Source organism: Molothrus ater, chromosome 33, assembly GCF_012460135.2.
Source record: "Molothrus ater isolate BHLD 08-10-18 breed brown headed cowbird chromosome 33, BPBGC_Mater_1.1, whole genome shotgun sequence".
In the NCBI taxonomy this organism is placed as follows: Eukaryota; Metazoa; Chordata; class Aves; order Passeriformes; family Icteridae; genus Molothrus; species Molothrus ater.
Window position 1 is genome coordinate 253347 of NC_071660.1, and position 26035 is coordinate 279381.

Below are 26035 nucleotides of genomic sequence, written 5' to 3' on the forward strand. Positions count from 1 at the left end.
CTGCTGACAAGGTCGAACGGGCAAGGACAGCAACGAGAATAGAAACCATAAAGTATGCATAACCACAAAGTAGAAGGAATATGTAAATGTAATCTCTTGCTTTAAACCAAGAAACTCACGACAGGTATGAGCAATTAAACCAATAAACTAAAGACAGGTATGCATAATTACTGGAAAACAATATAAAAGTACCGGTGTACTCAAGATAAACCGAAGCTTGCCTTACCAATCATATTGATTGACTGCTTGTCTTCCCTCTCCGCCATCAGGAGGGGGCTGTGGGATCTGAGAGGGGCAGGAGGGGCTTTGGTGGCTCCTGGGGAGGTCAGGAAGATATCAGGGGGAGGTTTCAGGGGGTCCTGGCTGGGCTGGGGGCCACAGGGAGGGCGCTGGGAGGGGCTGGGGGTGTCCCTGAGAGGTTTTGGGGGTGCTGAGCCCTGCGGACCCCCCAGAGATGCCGCTGGACGCCGCCCGCAGCAAGATGCTGACGGGCATCGGGGGCTTCGTCTTGGGCTTCGTCTTCCTGGCGCTGGGGCTCGGCTTCTACGTGCGCAAGAAGGTCAGGGCGGGTGCCGGGGGTGGCGTCCCGGCCGTGGCGGAGCGTGTGCGCTCCCGCCGGGGCCCCCAGCCCGGTGTCACCCCCTTTTCTCTGCCCACAGAGCTCCTGAGCCGGCGGCGGCCGCAGCCCCTCCCCGTGGGCTCGGGCCCGGCCGGGATCCCCGCTCCGTCCCCGCTCCGCTGATTTTGGGGGGGTCCCGTGTTCCCCCCCAGCCCCGCTGGCGCTCTGCCCCCGCCCAGTGCCTGCTCCCAGTGCTCCCAATAAAGCTTCCCAGTTGGCCCCGGGGCCGTTTATTGGGGGGCGATGGGGAGGGGTTGGGGGGGGGGCGGTGATGGGACGGATTTGGGCAAAGAGAGGGGGACAAAGGGTGGGGGTTGGGCCCGGGGGGAGCGGGAGGAGGAGGAGGGGGAGGAAGAGCAGCAGCACCAGATCCCCACGGTTTCCCCGCCCCGCCGGAGCTGCAGCCCCCCCAGCCCTGTCAGCATCGCCCCCTCCCCACATCCCGCAGTGAGCGGGGAGAGAGAGCTCAGCCCTTGTTAAGAATCTCTAATTACTTTAAAATAACTAATACTTTTTAATTTTAATAACATTTTATTTTAATATATGAAAACATCTCTATAATTTACATTTATAGAATTTAAAAATAATTTTAATATTACTTAATAATTCCCTTGACCCCTTGATAATAAAATTGTGTTTTTGTCACGATTCCTCCTCATGGTCGGGTTTCCTGATGGGGGATCTTGTTGGATCGGCAGAAGAAATGCGGCACTCAATATGAGTGATCAGCAAGTCTCCAACTTTATTGATAGTTCACACATATTTATATTGGTGTTAATGAGGCTTATACATATTGCAAAGCTGAGCTCATTATTGGTTAATTACTTATTGGTCAACCAAGCCTACTTCTATATTCTTATGGTTATTTTGTTACTACTTCTACATTCTTGTAGTTATTCTGCTGAAAATGTCCTCATATTTTTGGCAAGAGTTCCTCTCCTCTATCCTGTTGTTGCACCAAGGGCACAATGTCCTTGTCAGTGGTTGGACACTGACTGCTGAATCCTAGACTTGCCTCCTTCTAACTTAACCAACGCTATTATGTCGATGTGACCTTTCTCAGCTGGCCAGCTGTCCACAAAGCTCTCCACACTTCCCCCGTTTTTCTCTTGAACAAGCGTAGTCTGATTAAATGCAGCAGATACCATCTTTTGCACCATGTTCTGTAGGCATATGCAAAAACATGGCAAAATTAATACTACTAACAAAGCTATAATGCCCACTATAATGCTGACCTTAACAATAGAGTGTAACCATGATCCCAGGCCTAAAGATTTGAGCCATCCATCAATACCAAAGCCTGATTCTACCTGTAGGTTTCCAGTTAACCGCTCCAGTGTGGAAGTAGGCGTGGTTGACCGAGAAGTAATTAACCAATAATGAGCTCAGCTTTGCAATATGTATAAGCCACATTAACACCAGTCACCTCTCACTACCTATTGCAATCCAACTACACACTGATTCACAAACTGATGCCTACTCCTATTGGGATGGATCTCACTTTGGTAAGACAACTGCTGCTCCATTGAGACTTAATTGAAATCCTTGAGAAGATTGAGAAAAACGCACAGAAAGCCCTGGTGACTGTTCATCACAATGTGAGACAGATACCCCGTGTCATGGAAAGGGTGGAGAAAGATGCCGAGCACAGGGGGTGGGATACTCTTTTAGGTGGTCTCCTACTGCCACGGGTGTCCTGAGCAGTCTGTGTCATCCCATTCTTATCCTTTTGATACCAATTCTGCTTGGTTTTATTTTATCAGCAGTCCCATTCGTTATGAATTGGAGCATGAAACAGCTGACAAGATTGACATCTATAGTTAATGCACACAACTTGGCTGATGTCCCATGCACTGTGGACATCCCCAAGCCTTTGACACAAGGCAATTATGAATGAAGCATATGAGTTTTAGAGTAATCCTGGATTTTCATTTATGATTTTGTGAAAATTATTTTCCACTTTTAGTGAATTATTTTAGACAATCATTTTTAAGTTAATGCTTGTATTATGATTAGTTTATTTCTTTTTGCTTTTAATTATTTGTGATTTGTTTTGCCAATTTGAGAATTGTTATAAAAATAATACTATTTTAATTAATTAACCACTTGTAAATTGTTTTGAAAATAATACTGTTATAATCAATATTAAGTATGTTTCTTTATTGTCTCCCTTTTTCCCCTCTTTTTCCTATCCTTTCTTTTCCTCCTTTTTCTCTCTCTCTCTTTTCTCTCTCTCTCTGTCATACTGTCTCTACATTTCCAAGTATACTACCAATGTACAGCAAGTCATAAAGACCCATCAGCAACACTCCAGAGTTCTGCTGATGAAGATCCCTTCAAGACAATTGTGAGTCACGGGGTCGTGTGAGAGTCTGTCCGAATTTTCCCTCATCTGCCTCACGATCGTCACTGGGGGACCACTGAAGAGAAGACCCCCCGTGTCTTAAATCTCTGGCTCCAAAGGAGAAAGTCATGTGCCTGAGACCTGAGAGCGTTGCCAAGCCATTGTTTTCACAGGTGTTGTTTGCTGTGTGCTACACTGAGCCCAATGAGAAGAAGAAGGAAGCACCGTGCCCTTTGTGCAACAACAGCCTTGGGAGCTGTCCCACCTATCAGCCTGGCTGGACTTCTCCTGAGTTCTGGGTGGTCCCCCCACAGAAGACCCTCACCTGTTTTACAACCACCGTGACAGACAGACTGAGATGTAAGGAGCCTCTCCATCAAGGACTGAGACACGAAACCCCCATGTGAAAAGGCCCCTCTGCTCCTTCCAAGGACTGGGACTGAAACCCCCAGCCCGGGGCAGGTGTGTGGGGGAGGCAAGCTGACCAAAGTGAGATGTTTGCCTGCAGGTTGTGACCGCTGGACCAAGAACACAATGGCTCTCGTTTACTGCTGAGAGCATGGACTACCTGTTACATCTATTCCTTATTGTATCTGTTTCCCCCCTCCCCGGCAATTTCCAATAGAGTTATCATAATAAAAACCTCTGAGTTAGCCAGAGACTTCGAGATCTCCCCAACATAACAGGCGGATCCTCGACTGGACTGGACCAAAGGACTTCGTCTCTACGTTTGGTAGCTCTATCCCCCTCTTTCTCTCTCTCTCTCTTTTGTCTCTCTCTTCCTCTATCTTTTTCTCTCCCTTAATCCCTCTCTCGCATTTTGCTGTGGTCATTCAATAAAGGTGCATTTGTTTCGATTATCATTGCAAACCCCCTTGTACCGTGTCGGTTCTTTTTGCACCCTGAGATCAAATCCACGAACCATCACGAAACCCGTCCGTGAGGACGGATCGTGACACCCCCCGAGGACCCCTCCCAAAATTCCCCCCCAAAGCCCCCACAGCACCCCGAGACCCCGCTAAAACCCCCTCAAGTTCCCCCCAGATCCTCCCCAAATGCCCCCTAAACGTCCTCAAGACCCCTCCCCAAATTCCCCCTACGACTCCTCCAGGACCCCTCACCTGTTCCTGCGCCTCCTCAGCAGCTCCCGGAGCCCCCCGTCCTCTCCCAGCGCCTCCCCCGCTCTCTCCAGCGCCTCCCGCAGGACCCGCCCGAGCCCGGGGCGGCTCCCGGGGGTCCCTGAGGGGGTCCGGGGGGCGGCGGGGGGGAGGGGGCGCCCGCTCCATGCCCGGCCCCGGGGTCAGGGGGCGCCGCTTCGGCTCGGCTCTGATTGGCTAGAGCAGCGCGGGGAGGGCGGGAGTTGCTGAGAGGAGACGCCCGATGATTGGTTGGTTTCGTAGAGGGCGTGGTGATTGACAGAAGAGGGTGGGGGAGGCGGGCTTTGGCGAGGGGAGATTGAGGGGAGATTTGGCACGGTGATTGGTTGGTTGAGCTCGAAAGAGGCGGGAGTAGCTGCAGGGAGACCTGCGGTGATTGGTTGGTTCGGCATGTGAGAGGCGGGTGTGTCTGAGGGGAGGCGTGCAGTGATTGGTTGGATCGGCGCACGGGGAGGCCGGAGTTCCTGAGAGGAGACTCACGGTGATTGGTTGGTTTGGGGCGGGGTTCGCCGTGATTCGTTAATTTGGGAGATGAAGCGCGGTGATTGGATGGTTGGGGGCGGGGCGCGCCGCTATTGGCTGGGAAATGTCCGGGATTTTTAAGGGAACATTTCCAGTTTTTTGGAGAAAAACTCTCAGATTTTTATGGAAAAATTCCCATATTTTTGCAGGAGAAACATTCCCGGATTTTTTGACCCCACATGACCCCAGAAACCCAAAAAAACCCAAAGCACTGGAAATAAACCCCAAATAACCCCCAAAAAACCCAAACAATACCGTAAATCCCCTAAATAAGCCCGAACAAATCCAAATTATCCCAAAAAAACAAAAAAACCACCCAAATAAACCCATAAAACCCCAAATGATTTCAATTACACCTAAAACAATGCCATATACACCAAGATAAACCCAACGAACCTCAAATAATTCCAAATAAGCCCAAATAAACCCAAATAAGCCCAAACAAACCGAAATACTTCAAAATAACCCTAAATAAACAGAAATTACCCAAGTAAACCCCAAGATAAACCCCAAATAGTCCATAAATAACCCCAAATAAACCCCAAGTAACCCAAGTTCCTCCTGTCCCCACTCTAAAACAGATCCTGACCAATCAGAACGCGCGGCACTGATGACGATCCACTCGCTGGGCAGAAACTCAGAGCACTGGCCCTGCTCAGCGATTTTAAACCAATCAGCGCCCGGCCCGACTCTGACTCATCAGGTGCCAGGCACAGACCAAGGCCTCTCACTGCGGTAAACACTCACAGACCGCGCGGGGTAATTTCCAGCCAATCAGAGCGTGTCTCGCTGATGACTCATCAGTTGCCAGCAGCACAATTTGGGGAGGGGGGTAAGGTGACCCTGGGGATGGGCTGGGGATCCCAAATTAATGCAAAACAGGGTCGGGACCCCAAAACGGAGCAGGAGGGGCCTGGAGCCCCCAAAACCAAACACGGGGGAGGGGACTGGGGGAACGATTGGAAACGGGGGGGGGGGGGGGGGGGAGGGTGGAGAAAAGACAGGGGTGGGACCCCAGAATTGAGCTGGGAGGAGGATGGGACCCCCAAGTCGAGGTGGGAGGGGTATGGGACCCCTAAAGTAAGCTGGGAGGGGTATGGGATCCCAAAACAGAGCTGGGAGGGGGATGGGACACCCCAAATTGAGCTGGGAGGGGGGTGGGACCTCCAAAAGGGATGAAGGCAATTTTGTTCCTGGAATATGTAAATGAGTTTATTGATATGCATGAGGGTCTATGAATATGCAACAGGCTGATGTCATGGGAGACCAGGACCATCGAGCAAAGATTGTTATGACCACCAAGATGCCCCAGTTATTTTTGGGGACACCTCTTAATTAATCTGGTTTTAATTCCATCAGCCTGTTGCATATTCTTAGAGCCTTATGCATATCCATTACCTAATTTACATATTTCAGGAACTATTTTACATGGCCCGTCCTTGGGGGTGTCTCCCCATTTCAGGAGCCTCCACTGAAATGGAAAATGTAAACCCGCTCCCTTTGAAAAAAAAAATTATTACTATTATTATTATTATTACTATTATTCTTATCAATAGAATAAACAACTATAAAAATTAGAATTAATTTTGAAATTAAGGGGCTCTCAGGCAAAGATATGGGAGTAGAAATACAGTTCTTTATTAGGAAAAATTGAAAATACAAATGCAGTAGTAGAAACAAAAAAAATGAGTGAGAGAGTCACAATCCTCTGGGAATCCAGTGGACAATGAGACTGATCCTTTGGGAATCCCGTGGGAAAAGGGCTGATCCTTTGGGAATCCATTTCTTGTCCCCCAAAAACAGGACAAAAGCAGAGCCATGGAGTTTTTATAGGGTATCCCAAGGGCGGAGTTGGGGTTTGGGTCAGGGGAGGAGCTCCTAGCTACACAAGAAGGGTGAGATCAAATTCCTGCCTCTTATCAACAACAGCACTCCACACAGAACCTGTCCCCAAATCCTAAATTCCCTCTAAAACAACTGAGAAATTATGGAACTTCAGATATATTCAATCAATTTCCTTCATTTAACCTAGTCTGGGGTGTTTTTAAAGAATGAAGGTGAAGCAGAGGAAAATTAAGGCAAAACCAAAAGGAGAACCAGCCAGGTGTGCTCCCAACATGGATCACAGGGAATGTGAGTGACCAGAGCTGTGCCCAAAGTGCCTCCTCCAGTAGGGGATGGAGCTGGAACAGCGCACGAAGCTCTGCCCGCACTCGGGGCACTCACAGGGCTTCCCTTACCGGTGCCTCCGTTGGTGTTGGGTTAAGTTAGAGCTGCTGGAGAAGCTCTTCCCACACTGGGGACACTCGTAGGGCCTCTCCCCAGTGTGGATGCGCCGATGGGTGATGAGGGTGTAGTTCTGCCTGAATCCCTTCCCACAGTCAGGGCATTGGAAGGGCCTCTCCTCTCTGTGAATCCAATAGTGCTGGAGGAGACAGGACCTGGTCTGAAACCTCTTCCTGCATTTATCACACTCGTAGGGCCGTTCCCCAGTGTGGATGCGCTGGTGGGTGATGAGGGTGGAGTTGTACTTGAATCCCTTCCCACACTCAGGGCATTGGAAGGGCCTCTCCTCTGTGTGAGTCTGATAGTGCCGGAGGAGATGGGAGCTGGTCTGAAACCTCTTCCCACACTTGGAACACTCATAGGGCCTCTCCCCAGTGTGGGTCCTCTGGTGCGTGATCAGGGTGGAGCTCTCTCCAAAGCTCTTCCCACACTCCCCACACTTGTAGGGCCGTTCCCCAGTGTGGATCCTCTGGTGCACAATCAGGTCGTAGTTCCACCTGAAGCTCTTCCCACACTCCACGCACCTGTGGGGCTTCTCCCCATCATGGACCTGCTCATGGAGCACCAGCTCCGAGCTCTGGCTCCATCTCTGGCCGCCTTCCCGACCCAGGCTGGCTCTTTCTCTCTCACATCCCCGCCATCTGCGTTTGCAGCCTCTCCTTGTGCGGCATCTCTGGGGCTTTTCCTCCCCATTGGTTTCCTGCGCCATGGAGCCTCTCAAAACGGCCTCTGCCACCAGGTTCTGCCGCGGGCATTTGTCCTCCCTGCTCTCCATGCTCAGCTCCTGCTCTGGGGGAGGAAGGACAAGGACAGGATGGGATTTTCCTCCGTGCCACAGGCAAGGGCAAGGAGATCCCCTCAGGGCGTCCCTGGCAGCCGCCACCGGCACCCCCCGATGTCCCCCCATGGGGCCTTTTCTGCTCAGCCTTGGACTTCTTCATTCTCCAAACATCCCCCCAAAAACCCCAACCCAGGGACTCCCCGGGATATCCAGGCCAAGCTCCCCCTCCCCGCTCACCGGAGCCATGGGGGGGGCGATGATCCCACAGGTGGGGGCTGCGAATTCAGGCAGAGATCGACAGCCTGGCTCCCTCAGCTCAGCCTCGATCCGCCTTTGTCCCTCCTCTTCCTCTTCCTCCCGCTCCTCCCCTTCCATTCCCCCTCCCTCCTCCTCCTCCTCTGTCTTATCTCCCCCTCCTCCTCCTCTTCCATCCCTCCCCTTCCATCCCTCCTCCTCCTCGCTAACCCCACCTCCTTTTCCTCCCTCCATCGATGCTCTCTCTCCGCCTTCATCCCTCCTCTTCCATCCCTCCTCCCCCTGCTCCTCCCCCCTAACCCCACCTCCTCCTCCCCCTTCATCCCTGCCCTTCCCTGCCTCCTCCTCCTCCCCCAGCAGCAGCCACACCCTCGGTGCCCCGTTCCCGCAGCCCTCGCAGCCCGCGGCAGGAGCGGCGATGGAGCCGGGACAGGTCGGGATGGGCAGCGCGGGGCTCTCGGCTGCTCCCAGCCGCTGCGGGCGGGGGGAACCCGGCCCGGGCCAAAGGAGAGGCAAACTGGCCAAACTGGGGGCACATCACAAAGCTAAGGATGCAGCAGAAAATGGAGCTGAAAGAGTTATGTTAATATTAACTCCAAACCAGGAAAAACTGGAAATTCCAAAGGTTACGGAAGATGAGAAAAAAGAATCAAACAAGATAGGAAGTGAACAAGATAAATCAAGGAAATTGAAACTTCTTGATGGAAGAAAATTACTTAATAAAATGTGCTTACTAGGAAAACATTAGAAGACATGCATCAGAAAACCCACTGGGGTACTCAAGCTTTGTGTGATCATTTTTTAAGGAACTATGGATGCACTGGGATTTTTGGAGGAGCAAAGCAAGTTACTGAAAGATGCTTAAATTGCCAAAGGATAAATAAAAAGGTGATGAGAAAAACAACATTAGGAGGTTGTGAGTTAGCTCACTGACCATTTGAAAGAATCCAAGCAGAAGTTTAGATTTGTTAGGTTCTGGATTTATTTGTAAAAACTCCCGTTTAATCTAGAAGAAAGAGAATATGCCATAGGTTAGACAGGAGATTTTAGGAGAATAAAAATCTTTAAAGTATCAGAAACACCCGAGATAAAACAGGAAAAGAAAAAGGGGAAATGAAAGGGAGGGGAACAAGAGGAAAAATCAGAAAGAGAGTGGGATCCTTTGCAGGCCTTGGCCCCTCCGTTCGCGGCCGAGGCGCCTGTCCCGGGTCCCGGCTCGCTTCCCGCCTCAGCTCCGCCTGCCCCGGTTTCCATCCCAGGTGCGGGCTCACTGCCCAGGGCAGCTCCACCTGCCCCAGCGCTGGCGGTGAATTTGTGTGCCCTGCTCCCACTGCCCGGCCCGCGGCCGCTCTGCCGGCCATGCTGGGGAAGATGGGGGTTGCTCTGTCCTGCCGCGTGGGCCGAGGTCACCGCGCCGACCGCACCGAGGGCGGGTCCCAGCCATCCCATCCCCAGCTGCCCTGCCCGTGCCAGCTGCGCTGGGCACCGCCGCTGCTGCTGCCGGGGTCTCCCACCTGCCTTTTCTCTGCCGGGAGCTGCCGGATCAGCCACCATAAGCCATGTGGGGGCTGCCACGCTCCGGCTCGGTCTCCACGGGAAGATCCCCCTCTGGCGATTCCGGCAGCAGACCCTGCCCACACTCCCACCGAGCCTCGGCGGGATATCCTCCCCGGACCCCACTCCTGCTCTGAGTTACATCCCCTTGGTAACCACAGCTCCAGCTGTTCAGGGAAACTCTCTCTCTCTATAGGAAGCACCTTATTGAAACACTAGGAGCTCAGCTAAAAGACAGTCCTCTCCAAATTCTTTCCCAAAACACAGGAGAAAGGCTAGAGAAGGTAAAAAAGTGAAAGAGTTAGATGAAGGGATTGCTCAATTTCCGTTAAGAGAGGTTCCCATGGCAGGGATGCGCTGCCCTGCCCCGCGGGAGCCACCAGCGCCCCTGCCGGCCATGCCCGGAACTACACCCAAGGGGAAAGCGCCGCAGCCGAGAGGCCGGGACTGGCTCCGGGCTCTGTTTGTTGTCACTGCCGGAGCTGGTGTTGTTTGTTTGCTTTACTTACACACTAGAAAAGAACTGCTGTTCCTATTCCCATAGCTTTGCCTGAGAGACCCTTGATTCCACTAGTCTAAAAATTAAGAGGGAGGGGCTTTGCATTCTCCATTCCAAGAGAGGCTTTTTCTGCCTTCCCAAGCAGACACCTGTCTTGTAAAGCAAGACAAGCACCCACAGGCACTGAGGGGGGCTGCAGGAGGGGCAGAAGAAGGCCCTGCAGCACTTGGGCACAAAGGCCCAGCGGTGAATGCAAGAAGGGAGCAGCAAAAGGCCAAGCTGAAGACAAAGACCAGGGCAGAGTTCCTACAGCCCCTGAGGGATCAGCCCCAGGGCCCAAGGGGGCCCCAGCACCCAGGGCATGGGCTCGGCCACAAGCACCCGGCAGAGGCATTGCCCTCCTCGGCAGGGGACAGCCCACCCAAACAGCCCCTGGCAAGGAATCAGGGCTCCAGCTGCAGGGCACAAGGACACTGCAAGCAGAGACAGCAGCACCCTCAGGACCAGCAAGTCCACCCCTTGATGGACATGGATTGGCAGGGCTGTCACAGCTCCCATCACACCAGGGACCCTCCACACTGGAGCCCTTGAGAACATTCATCTCGGTCTGCATTGAGAAGAGGCCTCTCCTGATGGACACAGGGGCCTCTCAATCCACTCTGAATCTTAGACCTAAGGGGGAAAAATGCAAAAGATTTGTTTGATTAGTGACGGGATAAGTGGGAAAGATGTATGGTTTTATTCAACCACTATTAGTAGATCTGGGAGATGGATTGGAAATCCATGAAGTTTTATTTGCTCCTAATTGTTACCATGATTTACTGGGAAGGGATTTGAGCGCTAAACTCAGAACACAAATTAATATTATAAAAGGTGATACAGAGGCCAGTTCTGTTGTACCTCTGAGTCAAATGTCTGGCCAGGCCTATGCTGAAGTGAACCCAGAAGTGTGGGCAGCCCCAGGGAAATAGGGAAAATTAGATATGGAGCCTCTCCAAAGTACTCTGAAGCAACCAGGACAAGTGGTGTCTAAAAGCAACAGCCTGTTCCAGGGGAGGGAAGGAAGGGGAATCAGACAAAGCGCAGGTCACCACCCCATGCTCAGCTCAACCCAAGGAGCTGTGGGTGCTTGTAAGAGCCTGGCACTGAAATGCCCTGGGCAGGAAGGCTTCAATATCTTCTGCTGACACCATGGCACCTAACAGGGGGGCAAAAGCAATTCTGACTGCTTCAGCAAGCACTGGATCAGAGATCAAGGTATATTCTCCCACAGGAAGCTGGGCTGGCACAGAGCCTGCCCTGGGACTTTGCTGTTGCCAACACCCAGCCAGGACATCGGCTCCTGCCTAAGGAGTGCAAAGCAGCACCACTGGTGGCCAAGGGGCCCATGCCAAGTGTCCCTGAGGCCAGAAACAGCCGCCAGCACAGCTGAACACGGGGGGACCCCTCAGCCTGGCCTCAGGGGCTCTGAAGCCCCGGAGATTTGCACTTCCCGCCTGCAGCAGGACCATGGGAGCCCCCACTGAGCCTGCCCTGAAGGCAACGCAGCAGCAGCCAGGGCTCCACAGCGGGCCAAGCCCCTGGGCCTGCCCACAGATCCTCTGCTCAAACCCTCGGAAATCCTGGCCACCCTCCTCTGGCACCTCCAGCCACTGCGGCCAAGCCTTGCTGCCACTGCTGCAGCTTCAGCGCTGGCTGGGCCTGCACTGCCACAGCTGCTGGGGAGCACCACGGCACAATTCCACTCTGGGGCTCACCCACACCCACACTCTGGGCTGACTGGGACCGCATTGCTGCAAAATGTACCCATTTTGGTTCTTTTAAATCTTCTTTCTCTCCTCAGGCTTGGTTTGTCTTTGCCATGGGGAAAGGAATTTTAAAGGTTTTATTTAAGGGGTGTTACACCACTCAATGGAGATGAGTTCAACATCTCAACTGACTGGGACTAGCCCAAAAGACACTGTGAAAAACACATGTATTTTATGATTGGCTTTTTGCAAATATTAAAATGAATATTATATGTGTTGTGTTAGAAGGTAATGCTGTATTAGTTTTCTGAAGTAGTGGGTTAAATATAGTTTTAGGTTATAAAAAATTGTTAAAATAGAAATGATGCTATGTAGGATACTTTTTTTAAAAAGAAAGGACTCGCAGTGAGATAGCAGCCACAGGACACCTAAATCTTTCAGAGAAGAAGAATTTATGGCCCTCTTATCAGAAGAAACCAACTTCGTCCTGCCTCGAAGGTGATATTAGGATTTGGAGGAAGAAATTGACGATGACCAGACAGAATCCTGAATTTGAATGGAATTTATGCATCATGTATGAAGTGTATGAATATGCAACAGGCTATGGTTTTTAAGGGTTAATCCTTTGTTAACGGGTGTCCTTTTTCGGGTGTCCTTTTTCAGGCTCGTGCTGGCCAGAAAAAGGTACCCGGATGTCCGTAACTGTTTGTCTTTATTGTCTCATATTGTCCTAATTCAGTTTGTCCAAATTATTATTACTCTAATTGTATAACTATTTTTATAACCATTTTATTACTATTAAATTTTTAAAATTTTGGAAACAAGTGATTGGCGTTTTTAACAATTTGGTAGCAGAGGATGGTTAACACCTCGCTGCCGGTGCTTTAGGAGAGTCAGAGTGGGGAAGGTGCCCCCTGCCCTCTTTGGCAGCCTTGCTCTGTCTGCTCTGAAGTGACCGACAGAAGCAGGTTAGGATCTGTGGACAAAAGGAGGCAATAAAACAAAGAGAAGGGAAAAAGGCTCCCTACAACCGCGGTAATTGGCCCCCTAAGACTAGTAGTGCGCACGAAGAACCCGGGAAGGAAAAGGGATTGGTAAGTATTTCTCGGGGGGCAGGTACGGGGGATGAATGTGTGTGAATGAGAGGCAGGCTGGTTGTCCCAGAGCTGCCAAGTGAGTGCTGGAGTCTCCCATGCTGCGTTTCCGACTTTCCGCGAGGGAAGCGGCCGGTAAAGAGACGAAGCGAGTGGTAAGAGAGTGAAAGAATCCCCCGGGGTTACTGGGACTGGGTCTCAGGGAGGGGTTGGACCCCTCGGAGGTAGGGAGCAAGGTTTCCTAGCCCAATCCACTAGGAAACAGGACAGGAGGGGCCCCTAAAAACCTGCTGGGTTGAGGGATTTATATTCCAAGAGCATCCAAGAGCAGGGTGGAGCAGAATTCTGTCGGAGTGAGGATATGCCCGAGGACACTCAGGGTGGGACAATGCAGCTAGATTGAGGGATGAAAATTTTGCCCAACAGTATCCGGGGTTGGACAACACAGCCAGATTGAAGGAAAATTTTTGCCCAACAGGATCCAGGGTTGAATAACACAGCCAGATTGAGGGATAAAAAAAATGCCCAAGAATATCCAGGGTTGGACAACACAGCAAAACAAATTAAATGCCCAAGAGCATCTGGAGTTGTATCACACCGCTGGGTTGAGGGACAGAAAATGCCCAAGAGCATCTGGGGTTGAACACAGCTGGATTGAGGGAAAAATACCCAAAAGCATCTGGGGTTGGACAACACGGCAGGACTGAGGGAAAATTGCCCAAGAGCATCTGGGGTTGGACAACACAGCTGGGTTGAGGGATATCCAATAGCACCGGGACTGGCCAGTAACAACTAAACTTGTAATAGGTGATGTGAAAGTAAAAGGTACCTTATTGTTGTTTTGTGGTGTGTGAGAGTGAGACACACACAAAGTCGGCCTCATCTTCCCGAGCGGGTGGGAAGGGGGAGGCAGTGGAAAGAGGAGTGAGTGACCTGCACACCAGGCCATTGTTCCCGGGCAGGTGGGGACTCTTGGGCCGAAGAGAGTGAGTGACCTGCACACCAGGCCATTGTTCCCGGGCAGGTGGGGACTCTTGGGCCGAAGAGAGTGAGTGACCTGCACACCAGGCCATTGTTCCCAGGCAGGTGGGGACTCTTGGGCCGAAGGGAGTGAGTGACCTGCAAACCAGGCCATTGTTCCCGGGCAGGTGGGGACTCGGGCCGAAGGGAGTGAGTGACCTGCACACCAGGCCATTGTTCCCGGGCAGGTGGGGACTCTTGGGCCGAAGGGAGTGAGTGACTGCACACCAGGCCATTGTTCCAGGGTAGGTGGGGACTCTTGGGCCGAAGGGAGTGAGTGACCTGCACACCAGGCCATTGTTCCCGGGTAGGTGGGGACTCTTGGGCCGAAGGGAGTGAGTGACCTGCAAACCAAGCTGGTGTTCCCCGGTGTGTGAGGGGGCCGTAGCTGAAGAGTGTGAGTGACACAAATCAGCCTCACAGGTGAACGGGCACCGGAGGCAGCAGAGTCAGGGTCCTTACAGGAGGCCCGGAGATACTGAGACCCAGAGGCCAACCCCAAGGCGAGGGGGGGCCACAGAGACCCGAGATTTTCTGGCCACAGAGACCCACTTTGTGTCTTGAGAGTGTGAAGGAATGTGTGAAAGTGAATGAGAACTAAAAGTGAGTGAATGTAGATGAATGAAAGTATAGGTAATGTGGATTGTGCATTTTAAGCCTTACCATATCTCCTTGGAGGGAAGTGTATTGTATTCAAAAGCAGTGTGAGAAAAAGGTGGGGGTTTTTTGAGTGCAAGTAGTTGAAAGAAAACTGGTATTTAAGTTGTTAGTAAAAAGTGGAAAACAGAAGCAGGGGAAAAATAGATAGAATATTGAGAAATGGGGCAGAAATCCAGTAAGGTAGATACGGGAAAGAAAAGTGGAAAAAAAATTACCAACAGAAATACCCCAAGATAGCCCTTTGGGAGTTATGTTAGCAAACAGAAATACAACTCCTTGCAAAATACAGAGTATGTAGATGTTAATGAGAAAAAAAAAATAAAAACAAAAAACCAAAAAAAACCAAAACATGCAAACTTGTCAATTACATACTCTAAAAAGAGCATTAGAATATTTAACACAAAAGAAAGGAGTTATATATTGATTCAAGGTGTGCCTTTAGAGTAGCACATACCTTAAGAAAAATTTTAAAAGAGAGATTACTTAATTCAAGAGGAAAAGGATTAGTATATGAGAAACTTATCTTAGAGGTTTTAGAGGCATTAAAATTACCTAAGAGAGGTAGCTGTAGTACATATTAAGGGACACCAAAAGGTAAAGACCCCAGAAATAAGGGGAAATAATTTGGCGGATCAAGAAGCTAAAGATGCAGCAGAAAATGGAGCTGAAAGAGTTAATATTAACTCCAAATGAGGAAAAATTGGAAATTCCAAAGTTTAGGGAAGCAAAAAAAAAAAGGGGGAATTAAAACAAGACAGATGGTGAACAAGATAAATCGGGGAAATAGAAACATCCTGATGAAAGACAATTAGATAATAAAATGCTTACTAGGGAATAGCAGAGGACATGTATCAAAAAGCCCAGTAGGATACTCAGGCTTTGTGTGATCGTTTTTTTTAAGGAACTATGGGTGCATTGGGATTTTTGGAGTAGAAAAGCAAGTAACTGAAAGATGTATAATTTGCTAAAAGATAAATAAAAGGGTGATGAGAAAAACAACATGAGAAGGTCGTGAGTTAGCTCATCGACCATTTCAAAGTAACCAAGCAGAAGTCTGGATTTGTTAAACTCTGGATTTATTTGTAAAAACCGTTTAATCCAGAAGAAAAAGAGTACACCACCTGCTGGGGAGGGGGGAGGTTGTAAGAAAATAACATTTTTGAAAACCAATAAAAGAACAAAGCAGGGAAAGTATAAAGCTCAGAACAAAAATATTACCTCATCCATCCCTGTTTGTTCCCCCACTCGTTCGCGGCTGCACCACCCCCCAGCCCCTGTGCCAGCTCGGGCACAGTCCGTCTGTCCCAGTCTGTCTGTCCCAGCCCGTCTGTCCCAGCCCGTCTGTCCCAGTCCGGCCGCCTGGCCCGCAGCCGCTCCGCTGGCCGTGCCGGGGGGTGTCTGTCTGTCCTGCCGTGTGCACCGTGGTCACCGCGCTGAGCACCGAGGGGGGGTCCCATCTGTCCCGTCTGTCCCATCCCGGCTGCCCTGACTCTGCTCGGCTCCCGCCGCTGCAGCCGGGGTCAGTCCCGGCTCTGTCTCTGCCGGATCAGCCATGTGGGGCCGATCCACGCTCCAGCTCGGTCTGCACCGCAACAGCCCCTCGGGCGATCCCAGCTACAGACCCCGCCTTTGGAGCACCCAGACCCGGAGCTGTGCCGATCCCCTCGGGCGATTCCCCCTGCACATCCCGCCTTTGGAGCACCCAGACCCGGAGCTGTGCCGATCCCCTCGGGCGATCCCGGCTGCAGACCCCGCCTTTGGAGCACCCAGACCCGAAGCTGGGCCGATCCCCTCGGGCGATTCCCCCTGCAGACCCCGCCTTTGGAGCACCCAGACCCGGAGCTGGGCCGATCCCCTCGGGCGATCCCGGCTGCACACCCCGCCTTTGGAGCACCCAGACCCGGAGCTGTGCCGATCACCTCGGGCGATCCCGGCTGCAGACCCCGCCTTTGGAGCACCCAGACCCGAAGCTGGGCCGATCCCCTCGGGCGATTCCCCCTGCACACCCCGCCTTTGGAGCACCCAGACCCGGAGCTGGGCCGATCCCCTCGGGCGATCCCCCTGCACACCCCGCCTTTGGAGCACCCAGACCCGGAGCTGGGCCGAGTCCCCCGTCCTGCCCTGAGCTCCGTTCCCTTGGTAAGCACAGCTCCGGCTGCTCAGGGGAACTCTCTAAAGGAATCACCTCATCGAAACACTAAAAGTTCAGTTAAAAGAAAGCCCTCTCCTGATTCTTCCTAAAAATATGGGAGAAAGGCTATAGAAGATAAAAATCCAAAAAGAATGGGATAAAGGGATCAGTCTATTTCCATTAAGAGAGGTTCTCATAGGAAGGGATGGACCAGAGTTTGCAAATGCTCCTTTGATTTCGTCTGAAGTCTGAAATTTTAAGAAATAAATATAAAAGATATTTAGAAGACTCCATTGGCATAGCTGAACAATTAGACCAATTTTAGGTCCAAACATTTATACTTGAGAAGAGATGCGGTCTGTAATGAAAATAATATTTTTCTCAAGAAGAAAGGTAATTAATCAGAGCAACTGAAATAAAAGCTTAGGAAAAAGATAATCCATGGGGACCCCCAGAGAAGACAAAATGTCAACTGTACCTCCTAAATAAAGTTAAAATATTGAGGAGGGGTGTAAACACATGAATAATTCTCGTAATTACATAACCAAGGGAATAAATGAGACAGCATATCAAAGGCGAAATGCAAAAACAAAAGGTTTTTGAGGGACAGCTTTTAGAAGAGAAAGAAGAAACTCCAACTAAATAGATAAACAAACTTAAAAGAAATAAGAAAATGGTTCTAAGTAAGCAGAAGATCTGAAAATCTTTAAAGAGATGGACACATAGGAGGAATAAGGAGGTCATAAGCTCTAATTTTTTTGTGGGGGGGACAAATATCATCTGGAGCCTGTGATAACTTTAAAAGTGGGTCCCCAAGAAGAAGAATTAGAATTTGTAATAGACACAGGGACAGAGAGAACCTGCCTGTTATATGTTCCAAAAAGTTATAGTGTGAGCAAACATATGGTGAAAGCAACAGAGGCAAAAAGAGAAAGTTTTACATTTCTGGTCATTAAAGATGTGGTAATTGAGAGAAAAAACTAGAATTTGGATGGGAGATGTCTTATTGGTCCCAGGGGCAGGTAGCAATTTATTGGAACGAGTCTTACAAGTGCAATTAAGAATAGGAGTTATATCAGAAAATGGGAAAATGACAGCTAGAGTTTTAAAATTAGGCCAAGAAGATGAGGAAAAAAAAATCAGCAAAGAAGTTTGGGCTGGAGAAGGAAAGAGGAGAGGATTAAATATCAACCCCATAAGGGTTACAACTGAGAGAGAAGATTGTCCCATACGTGTACGTCAGTATCCTGTATCTTTAGAAGGACAGGAAGGTTTGAGGCCAGTAGTAGAAGGACTAATAAAGGATGGGGCATTAGAACCTTGTATGTCTCCTCATAATATCCCTATTCCCCCAGTAAAGTCTGATGGGAGTTATAGACTAGTACAAGATTTAAGGGAGCTTAATAAAAGAACTCAGACTCACTACCCAGTGGTAAAATATCTTAGACACTTAATAAATAAAAGTAGCTGGAAACCCAACCATGAGAAAATTGCAAGAATTTTATTCCTTCTCCCTCCCTCTTCAAAGAGGGAGATCAGAAAATTACCTAGATTATTGAAATATTATAGATTATAGATTGAGGGGTACACACAGGTAGCGAAATTTGTGTATGAAAAAAAAAATTGACAGAAGGAGATGATATAAAACAGACCAAAGAAGATATTGTTAAATTAAAAGAGTTAAAACTAGCCTAAGTACTAGCTTTAAGCTTACCCTTGTTTGAAAAATCCTTTATCATTTATACATAAATACAGAAAATGGAGTAGCTCATAAAATTTCAATTCAGGAGTAAAGAAGAGTAAAAAAAAATATCTAGTAGCTTATATATCAAAAGATGTTAGACCCAGTAAGCCACAGCTAGCCTAAGAAGGAAAGAAAGAGAGGAGTTGAAGTAGGAGGGTGGTTAGCAAACTCTGAGATGTGAGAGTGTGGAGTGGTGACATCCTGGTGCTAGAAGAGAGCAGGGGTGTGAATGCGGGTTTTTACATGAAAGGCAGGAAGTGTTTCAACACACGGTTGTTTAGGGGGTTATTCAATGCCGAACTGGGGTCCAGAAAGGGTTTAGCAGGACGGACCCTCCTTGAAGAGGAAAGAGGATAAGTTGACTAAAGAAAAAGAATGTCAGGAGCACCTGGGGATGCCAAGTTTGGGGCTGTCAGGGCTGGGAGGTGTCTGAGCGCTCCCCAGGAGCGGCGGGGTCTCGGGGCTGCGGCAGGCACCGATCCATGGAGGTGGCCCGGCGCTGGCAGCAGGGGACACACGGGTTTGCCGGGCAGGAGCGGGGCTGGCTCCGCGGCGGAACTGCCGGGGGGCTCCCACACTGCCGGGGGCCCGAGCCCAGGATGGCAGCGTCGGCCCCGGTAAGCGGGACTAGAGAGAGAGAGAGAAGAGAGAGAGAGAGAGAGGGGGCAAAAGAGACCCAAGGCTGGCCCAGGGTCCCCATGCCCGTGGCTGCTCTCCCCTGCTCCGGCCCCGCAGCCAAGTGGCAGCAGCACGGCATTGACAGCAAGGCCGGGAACAGAGGGAGAGGGGGCTAGCACTAAAAGATAGAATCAAAGCAGAGATTGATGACTCTCCAAACCTCACAAAGTGCGTTGTTTTTTTAAGTAAGAAGTTTTTTTGGTTTTTTGTTGTTTTTTTTTTCTTTTCTGTGTTTTGTTTGCTGTTAAAAAGAAGTTGTTTTTTTTTTTTTTGAAGAATGGGTTTGTAAGGCTAAAACAATTAAATGCTGCCCAAAAAGTAAAAAGCAATAGATGTGATACATCTCGTGTTGAAATTGGTCAGGCTTTTCTTATTTAACTAACTGTAACTCACAGAAAGAAGAATTTGCCTCTGTAGCTATTAGCACAGCCAGATTGAAGAAGAAGAGGCTGCTGTAGAGAAAGCTTTTAGCTAAGCCCAGAAAGTTTGGAAGAAAAGTGAATGATAGAAGTTAATGCAGAATTGTCTTTCTTTTATTACTATGCTATTAAGAATTCCTTTCCAGGTACTATTGAAGCAACAATCAGAATCACAGAAAGAGGGTGAATTAATGCCAGCAGAATCAAAAGACTTGTGAAGAAACCTGAAGAATAGACTATCACATTTAAACCAGGTGATACCGAACTGACTTTCCAATGGGGACTGAGTGGTCATAGTTTAGAAAAACCCAAATGATCCAAGAAATGTACAAAGAATAACACTGAAGTAAGAAGTAAGACAATGCTTATATCACTGGTTTCAAGCACTACCTGAATAAAACATCTCCTTTGGGGAGGAATACTTCAGATAAAAAGATCAAGACTGTTTTTGTATTTTGACCTAAGCCTGTGAATTGTACAGGGGAGAAGGGGAATTACCATTTCCATTAGTAAACTTTATTTGATTCATTCCAATACTGGACGTGCTAGCTGGGTTATAAGTAAATGCTTGAATTGTGAGAATAATTAGTATTGTGGTTCACAAAATTTATGCTCTTACTGCAAAAAGTGTTAAAGTAATAACTTTGTTTTGTGGATGGGAATTATTAGTGCCTGTTGAATGAGAGATACCTGAGGAACAGTAAGAGACCACAGTTAAAGAGTCTCAAAAACAATTTGCCTCGAAATTTGTTAAGAGAAAGTGACAAGGAAATAGAGGGCAAGACCAGACTGGCCTCTGTTTTTCGCCACCGAGAAGATCAAATACACCTGCTGTGGGCTGCAACCTCACAGGCATGGCAGGTGGGAGTATAAGCCATAATAGAGCTCTGTTATTCCTGTTTCTGGCACTCATTTGTTGTCTTTTCCCTTTCGGGATACCAGCAAGATCGTGTCACAAATGCTGCAGAAAGCATCACATGGAAAGAAACCAAAGTTCCTCTTTTATTACACACACCTATGTCAACAGCCACTGTTATAACCCATCCAAATTAAGAACCTGTAGGCAAAACGGAGTAAATTATTGGATTACAAGAAACTTAGGAAAAAGTGGTAATAGATTTGGAATTGAATGTCCAAAAGGAGAGAGATGGATTTGTTTTACATTTAATCTTAAAGATACAGTTCAAGATTTGGTAAAAAAACAAATAGTAAATGAAAAGGTAAAACCAGCACAGCAATTTAACTCTGTATTGACCCCAAATTATCGATTGAGTCGTATTACAAGACTCCAAGCAGTTATGGAAATGACAGCAAATGGAGCCGCCCAGGCATTAGAGTTAATATCAAGTCAGCTAAGCCAAACAAAACCTGTAGTGTATCAGAATAGGTTGGCTTTAGACTATTTATTGGCAAAAGAAGGGAGTGTTTGTGGAAAGTTTAATATATCAGATTGTTGAATATTGATGACCACAGAAAAGTCATTCTAGCAAAAGCGAAAGAAATGAAAGAAGAAAAAAAAAATATATATATATGCATACAATAACCCAGGTACCGGCCCAAAATAATTAGAAAACAATGTTAAAACCTAGCTGGTGGGGTAATGTATTAGAAGAAATTAAGATCTTTCATTTTATGTGTTACCACTGTTTTTATATCTCTTCCTTGTGTAATCCCCTGTTTTATTCTGCCAGCATAGTCCAGAAGATGCAAGTAGATAAGAAATATTGCTCAAGCCAAATGATTTACAAAGAGTAGGGATTGTGACAAACGCATGTATTTTATGATTGGCTTTTCGCAAATATTAAAATGAATATTATATGTGTTGTGTTAGAAAGTAATGCTGTATTAGTTTTCTTAAGTACTGTATTAAATATAGTTTTAAGTTATAAAAAATTGTTAAAATAGAAAAGATGCTATGCAGGATACTTTTTTAAAAAGAAAGGACTCGCAGTGAGATAGCAGCCACAGGACACCTAAATCTTTCAGAGAAGAAGAATTTATGGCCCTCTTATCAGAAGAAACCAACTTCTTCCCTCCTCGAAGGCGCTGTTAGGATTTGGAGGAAGAAGTTGCCGATGACCAGACAGAATCCTGTATTTGAATGGAATTTATGCATCATGTATGAAGTGTATGAATATGCAACAGGCTATGGTTTTTAAGGGTTAATCCTTTGTTAACGGGTGTCCTTTTCAGGGCTCATGCTGCCCAGCAAAAGGTACCGGGACATCCATAACTGTTTGTCTTTATTGTCTCATATTGTCCTAATTCAGTTTGTCCAAAATATTATTACTCCAATTGTATTACTATTTTTATAACCATTTTATTACTATTAAACTTTTAAAATTTTGGAAACAAGTGATTGGCGTTTTTAACAGACACCCACAGGGATAACGACCAGCAACAAAACATCAACGCCCAGCAGCAAACAGCAACCAACAGCTACCCCAGACACTGCCCCCGGCACAGCTGGAGACACCTGGTCTGGAAAAGGCTGAGAAGGAAATCCAGGAGTGTGGACCGAATTCACAGCAGAGGGGAAGAAATCCGGGTCCAACAGGAAACCAAATACTAAAAACTTACACAACTTGGAAGCAATGAACATTAAAGCAGGGGATTTAGATTGGTTCAGACTACATAAAGTTTAGGAAAAATCTAGTAAAACTCACATGCCATGGAATGATTTTCTCTGCACAGCCAGGGTATTTGTGAAAGAAATTATTTCTGTTGCACATCCTGGCCAGAACCAAGCAATGCCTTGACTCTCTAACACTAAAGAGATTCTTGGAGAGTTTTTGTTTTCCCTGCAGCTTCAGTAACAAAATTACAACAAAAGAAAAATTTTTCATAATATTCTTTCTCACTTTATTTTGTCAGGAAGGTTTGGGACAGAAGGGTGAGAATCAAGTTTTGGTCAGGGTTTGTCCATGTTCACCTTTAGGCTGAATTCTGGAAAAAATTACAAGAGCTTTAAAGGTGACCATTTATTTCATAAACAGTTAATAGATTGTTTCAACATTGTTTAAAGAAAAAAACAAACCCAAAAAACCAAAACAAAAACCTAAACTAAAGAAAAGGAAAAAAACAAGTAAAAAAAAGAAGCAGATTCTGAGCAGGGCACATGTGAGTCACTGGGCAGCCACCTCGTGAGTCACATGCATCATTAGATTACAAGCTGTCCTCGGAATAACCAAGCAGACAGCTCCAGCTCCTGACCTTCCTGCTGAGCAATCCACTGAAAGGAGGAACACAACATTTCACCATGGGATGGCATCAGATCATCTGTTAGCAGAAAAAAGAGGAGTTTGTGGAAAATTAAATGACTCCAACAGCTGTTGGCCAACAGATGACAAAGGAAAAGTGGTGAAACAGATAACAAAGGAAACAAGAAAGCAGCTCATGTTCCACCCCAAACGTGGAAAGGATGGGAAGGGGTCACGGTTTTGTGGCTCTCTGGCAGTCCATGGGTTAAACGAATGCTGTTTCTGCTCTGATGTGCTACAGCAACTCTCACCTTTTTACCGTGCTCCACACCTTGAGAGTGCAGCTCATTCAGCAGCTGAGAGAGGGGCCAGGGACTTGTAGATAAGGAAGTAACGGGCGAAACCACCGGCTTCAATAATTGTTACTAATTAACATGGACTGCTACACAGACAAAGTCCCGCTAAATTCCGGAACTTCCAGAAAAACAAAGACTTAACAGAGCCGTGAATATCGGCTGTTCTACAAAAGTGGGAATGCACATTAACGAGGACATGCAGTTGGCAGATCGGGAAGTCTGAACCTTCCAAGTACCTCAGCCAGTGGGCAAAAGGAGAGGGAGATGAGGCCGGGAAAATGAGGATAAAAAGGAGGCTGCGAACTACAACAATGGCAGAGAGCGCACGGCAAATACCCCACGGCCTCTCCCTCTGCTCAGCAATAAAGTCACTTGTACAGGACTCCTCTGTCTCCTCTGGGCACAGAAACCTCCGGCCACGTCAATTTCCCCGCACAGCCCCGGGCACGGGGCAGCCGCCTCTGTCCCGGCCACAGCAACCGGGCCGAGCCAGCGCTGCTCCGGCAGCGGCTCCTGCCGAGGCAGCGGCCGCAAGGAGACCGCGGGCAGCCGCTCCCGCAGCGCCCTCACGCCAGCGGCAACACGCGCCGGACACGGCACAACGAACCCGCCTGAGCCCCCTGCCGCCCCCGAGGCCCCCAGCGAGCCCCGAGCCCCCGCACAACCCAGCGCGGCTCCCACCTGCGCTGCGGCCGCCTCCCAGCTCCGCCGCCGCCTCACCGCGCTCCGGCCGCTGCCGCCGCTCCCGGGCCCGCACAGACGCTCCGCCAATGGCGCCGCCGCCGAACCACGGCCGCCCTCAGGCCGCCACTGGGGCCCTGCCCCGCCCCGCTGCCACCAATCAGCGCTCCAGAACCACGACTGACGGCACCGTCACCCAATCGCAGCCGGGGGCGGGCTCTGCACACGGCACAGCCTCACCCCGCGCTCTCAGGGCCCCCCGGGCTGCGTGAGGGCAGAGCCGGAGATGAGGAACAGCCCTGGAACGGGCCCGGGCCCGAGGGGGATTGAGCTGAAAACACAAACAAACTGCTCCGCACCTCCCGCCACGGATTTCCCGGCACTGCGGGTCCGGTGGCTCCGGCTCAGCGGGAAGCCCTGGAGCCTCTCTTCTCCTACCCCTAATTAGGAGCATCAGTGCATCGCTTTGATTTCCCCAAAAAGGGAAAACTGCCCCAAATCCCTGTGGATGAGTGGGGGAGAGGAGATATTTCTGACAGAAAACTAAAACCTCAGAGCAGGATAATGAGAAGTAAGTGAAGAGCCTTAAATCCAGCCTTCCCCTCGCCTCCCTCCTTCCAGCTGCACCTCCTGCCCCGGCGGTGCCGGAGACAGGGAATGGGGCCGTGCTCACTTCATGCCCCGGGGCTTCTCCCTCTGCTCAGGGACAGGAGTCGTTCCCCTGCTGCACCCTGGGCTCTCTCCCACCGGAGACTTCTCCAGGAACTTCTCCAAGCTGAGTCCATCCCACGGGGCACAGCCGCCCTCCAAGTGCTGCAGCGTGGGTCACTGTGCCCCGGGGTCAGTCCTGCCAGGACAGGCTGCTCCAGCGGGGCCCCTCTGGCCACGGGGGCACAGCCTCCTCTGAGGCATCCCCGTGCTCCAGCGTGGCTGCTCCGGGGGCTGCAGGGGGATCTCTGCATCCCCATGGATCTGCAGGGGGATCTCTGCATCCTCATGGATCTGCAGGGGGATCTCTGCATCCTCATGGATCTACAGGATGACCTCTGCATCTGGCACCGCCGTTTTTGGAGGCGCCAGGAATAGGCTGAGCTCTGCCTGAAGCTCTTCTCACATTCCCCATACCCTTCCTGGCACAGGGAGGGTTTTACCTCCTCACAGCTCCCCGGGCTGGGTTTGCAGTCCCTCCTCGTGTGGGATCTCTGGGGCTTTTCCTCCCCGTTGGATTCCTGCACCGTGGAGCCGTTCCAAATGGCCTCTTCCACGAGGTTCTGTGGCAGGGATTTGTTCTCCCTGGTCTCTGTCTGCAGCTCAGTGCCTGGGGGAGGAAGGACAAGGAGAGGAAGAGACAGGGAGAAGGGAAACGGAAAAGGCAGGAGGAGAGGAAGCAACAAGAAGGAACAAGGGAGGAAGGAGATGGGAAAGGAACGTGAATGGATGTAGGACAGAATGAGGAGAAGAAGGAGGGTGGACAAGGAGAAGATGAGATTTGCCTCCATGCCAGAGGGAAGGGGAAGGAGATCCCCCCAGTCCATCCCTGGTAGGATGGCGTTGGCAGTGAGGCTGTCCTGCAGCGATGCTGGGCTGGGAGATGGAGCAGCAGGGAGGGGAAAGGGGCAGTGATTCCTCCTGCCCTGCCTGGCTGTCCCAGTCTGGAGCGTCCTGGCGCTGCCGAGGCCCTTGGAGCGTCCGGCACTCAGGAGCCCAGAGCTCACGGCTGCTTTATAAAGCTGACAAAGTCGGCAGGATGGGTCTGGGTATGATCTCAGCAAACTGGGTTTATTGGTACAGGAACAGGGGACAGAGCTGAACAGGGTCCAGGGACAAAGACAGGGAGCAAGCTGAGGGCACAGGGGGTTTTTGTATGGGGTAGTGAGGGTGGAGCTGAGGGTCAGGGTCCAATGGATATGGGGGAAAATGGGGCAAAGGAGGGGTTAAGGGTCGGGACAGCTAATAGGGAAACAGGGGCAGAGGAATGCAGTAAACTGAGGCAAATGGAGGGACAGAGAGGGAGAACATTCGAGGGACTAACCAGAGATGGGTAACAGGGGGTGAACTAGGGTAATTAGGCCAACGGGCCAATGGGGTAACAGAACTTTCCATAAATCAGCATGTGCCTGCAAAGATCTATGGGAGAAGCAAGCTTCTCACCATAACTTTGAAATCTATTCTTCTCACTGGGGACCAGTGCACCACAGCTGGGGGACTGCAACTCTGGTGGTAGGCACATGAGCCTCCACATGAATGCATTTTTCTTTTCTTTGCAGTCTTCCTCTTCTCCAATCAG

The 26035-nt window shown here is 49.5% G+C and overlaps 1 protein-coding gene and 1 long non-coding RNA gene across 2 annotated transcripts; one reads left to right on the forward strand and one right to left on the reverse strand.

Annotated features, from left to right (window-relative positions):
• The first annotated feature begins 409 nt into the window (after positions 1 to 409).
• Positions 410 to 838, forward strand: LOC118700968 (uncharacterized). Its single transcript, XR_004982372.2, has 2 exons — positions 410 to 559; positions 660 to 838. It is a non-coding gene; the product is annotated as an uncharacterized LOC118700968 (long non-coding RNA).
• A 3242-nt stretch (positions 839 to 4080) lies between these two features.
• On the reverse strand, positions 4081 to 25990 carry LOC118700954 (zinc finger protein 391-like). The gene is given in 5 exon segments (XM_036405546.2): positions 4081 to 4202; positions 6785 to 7717; positions 23749 to 23865; positions 24908 to 25066; positions 25927 to 25990. Coding segments are annotated over 5 exon segments (1395 nt in total).
• Positions 25991 to 26035: the final 45 nt, after the last annotated feature.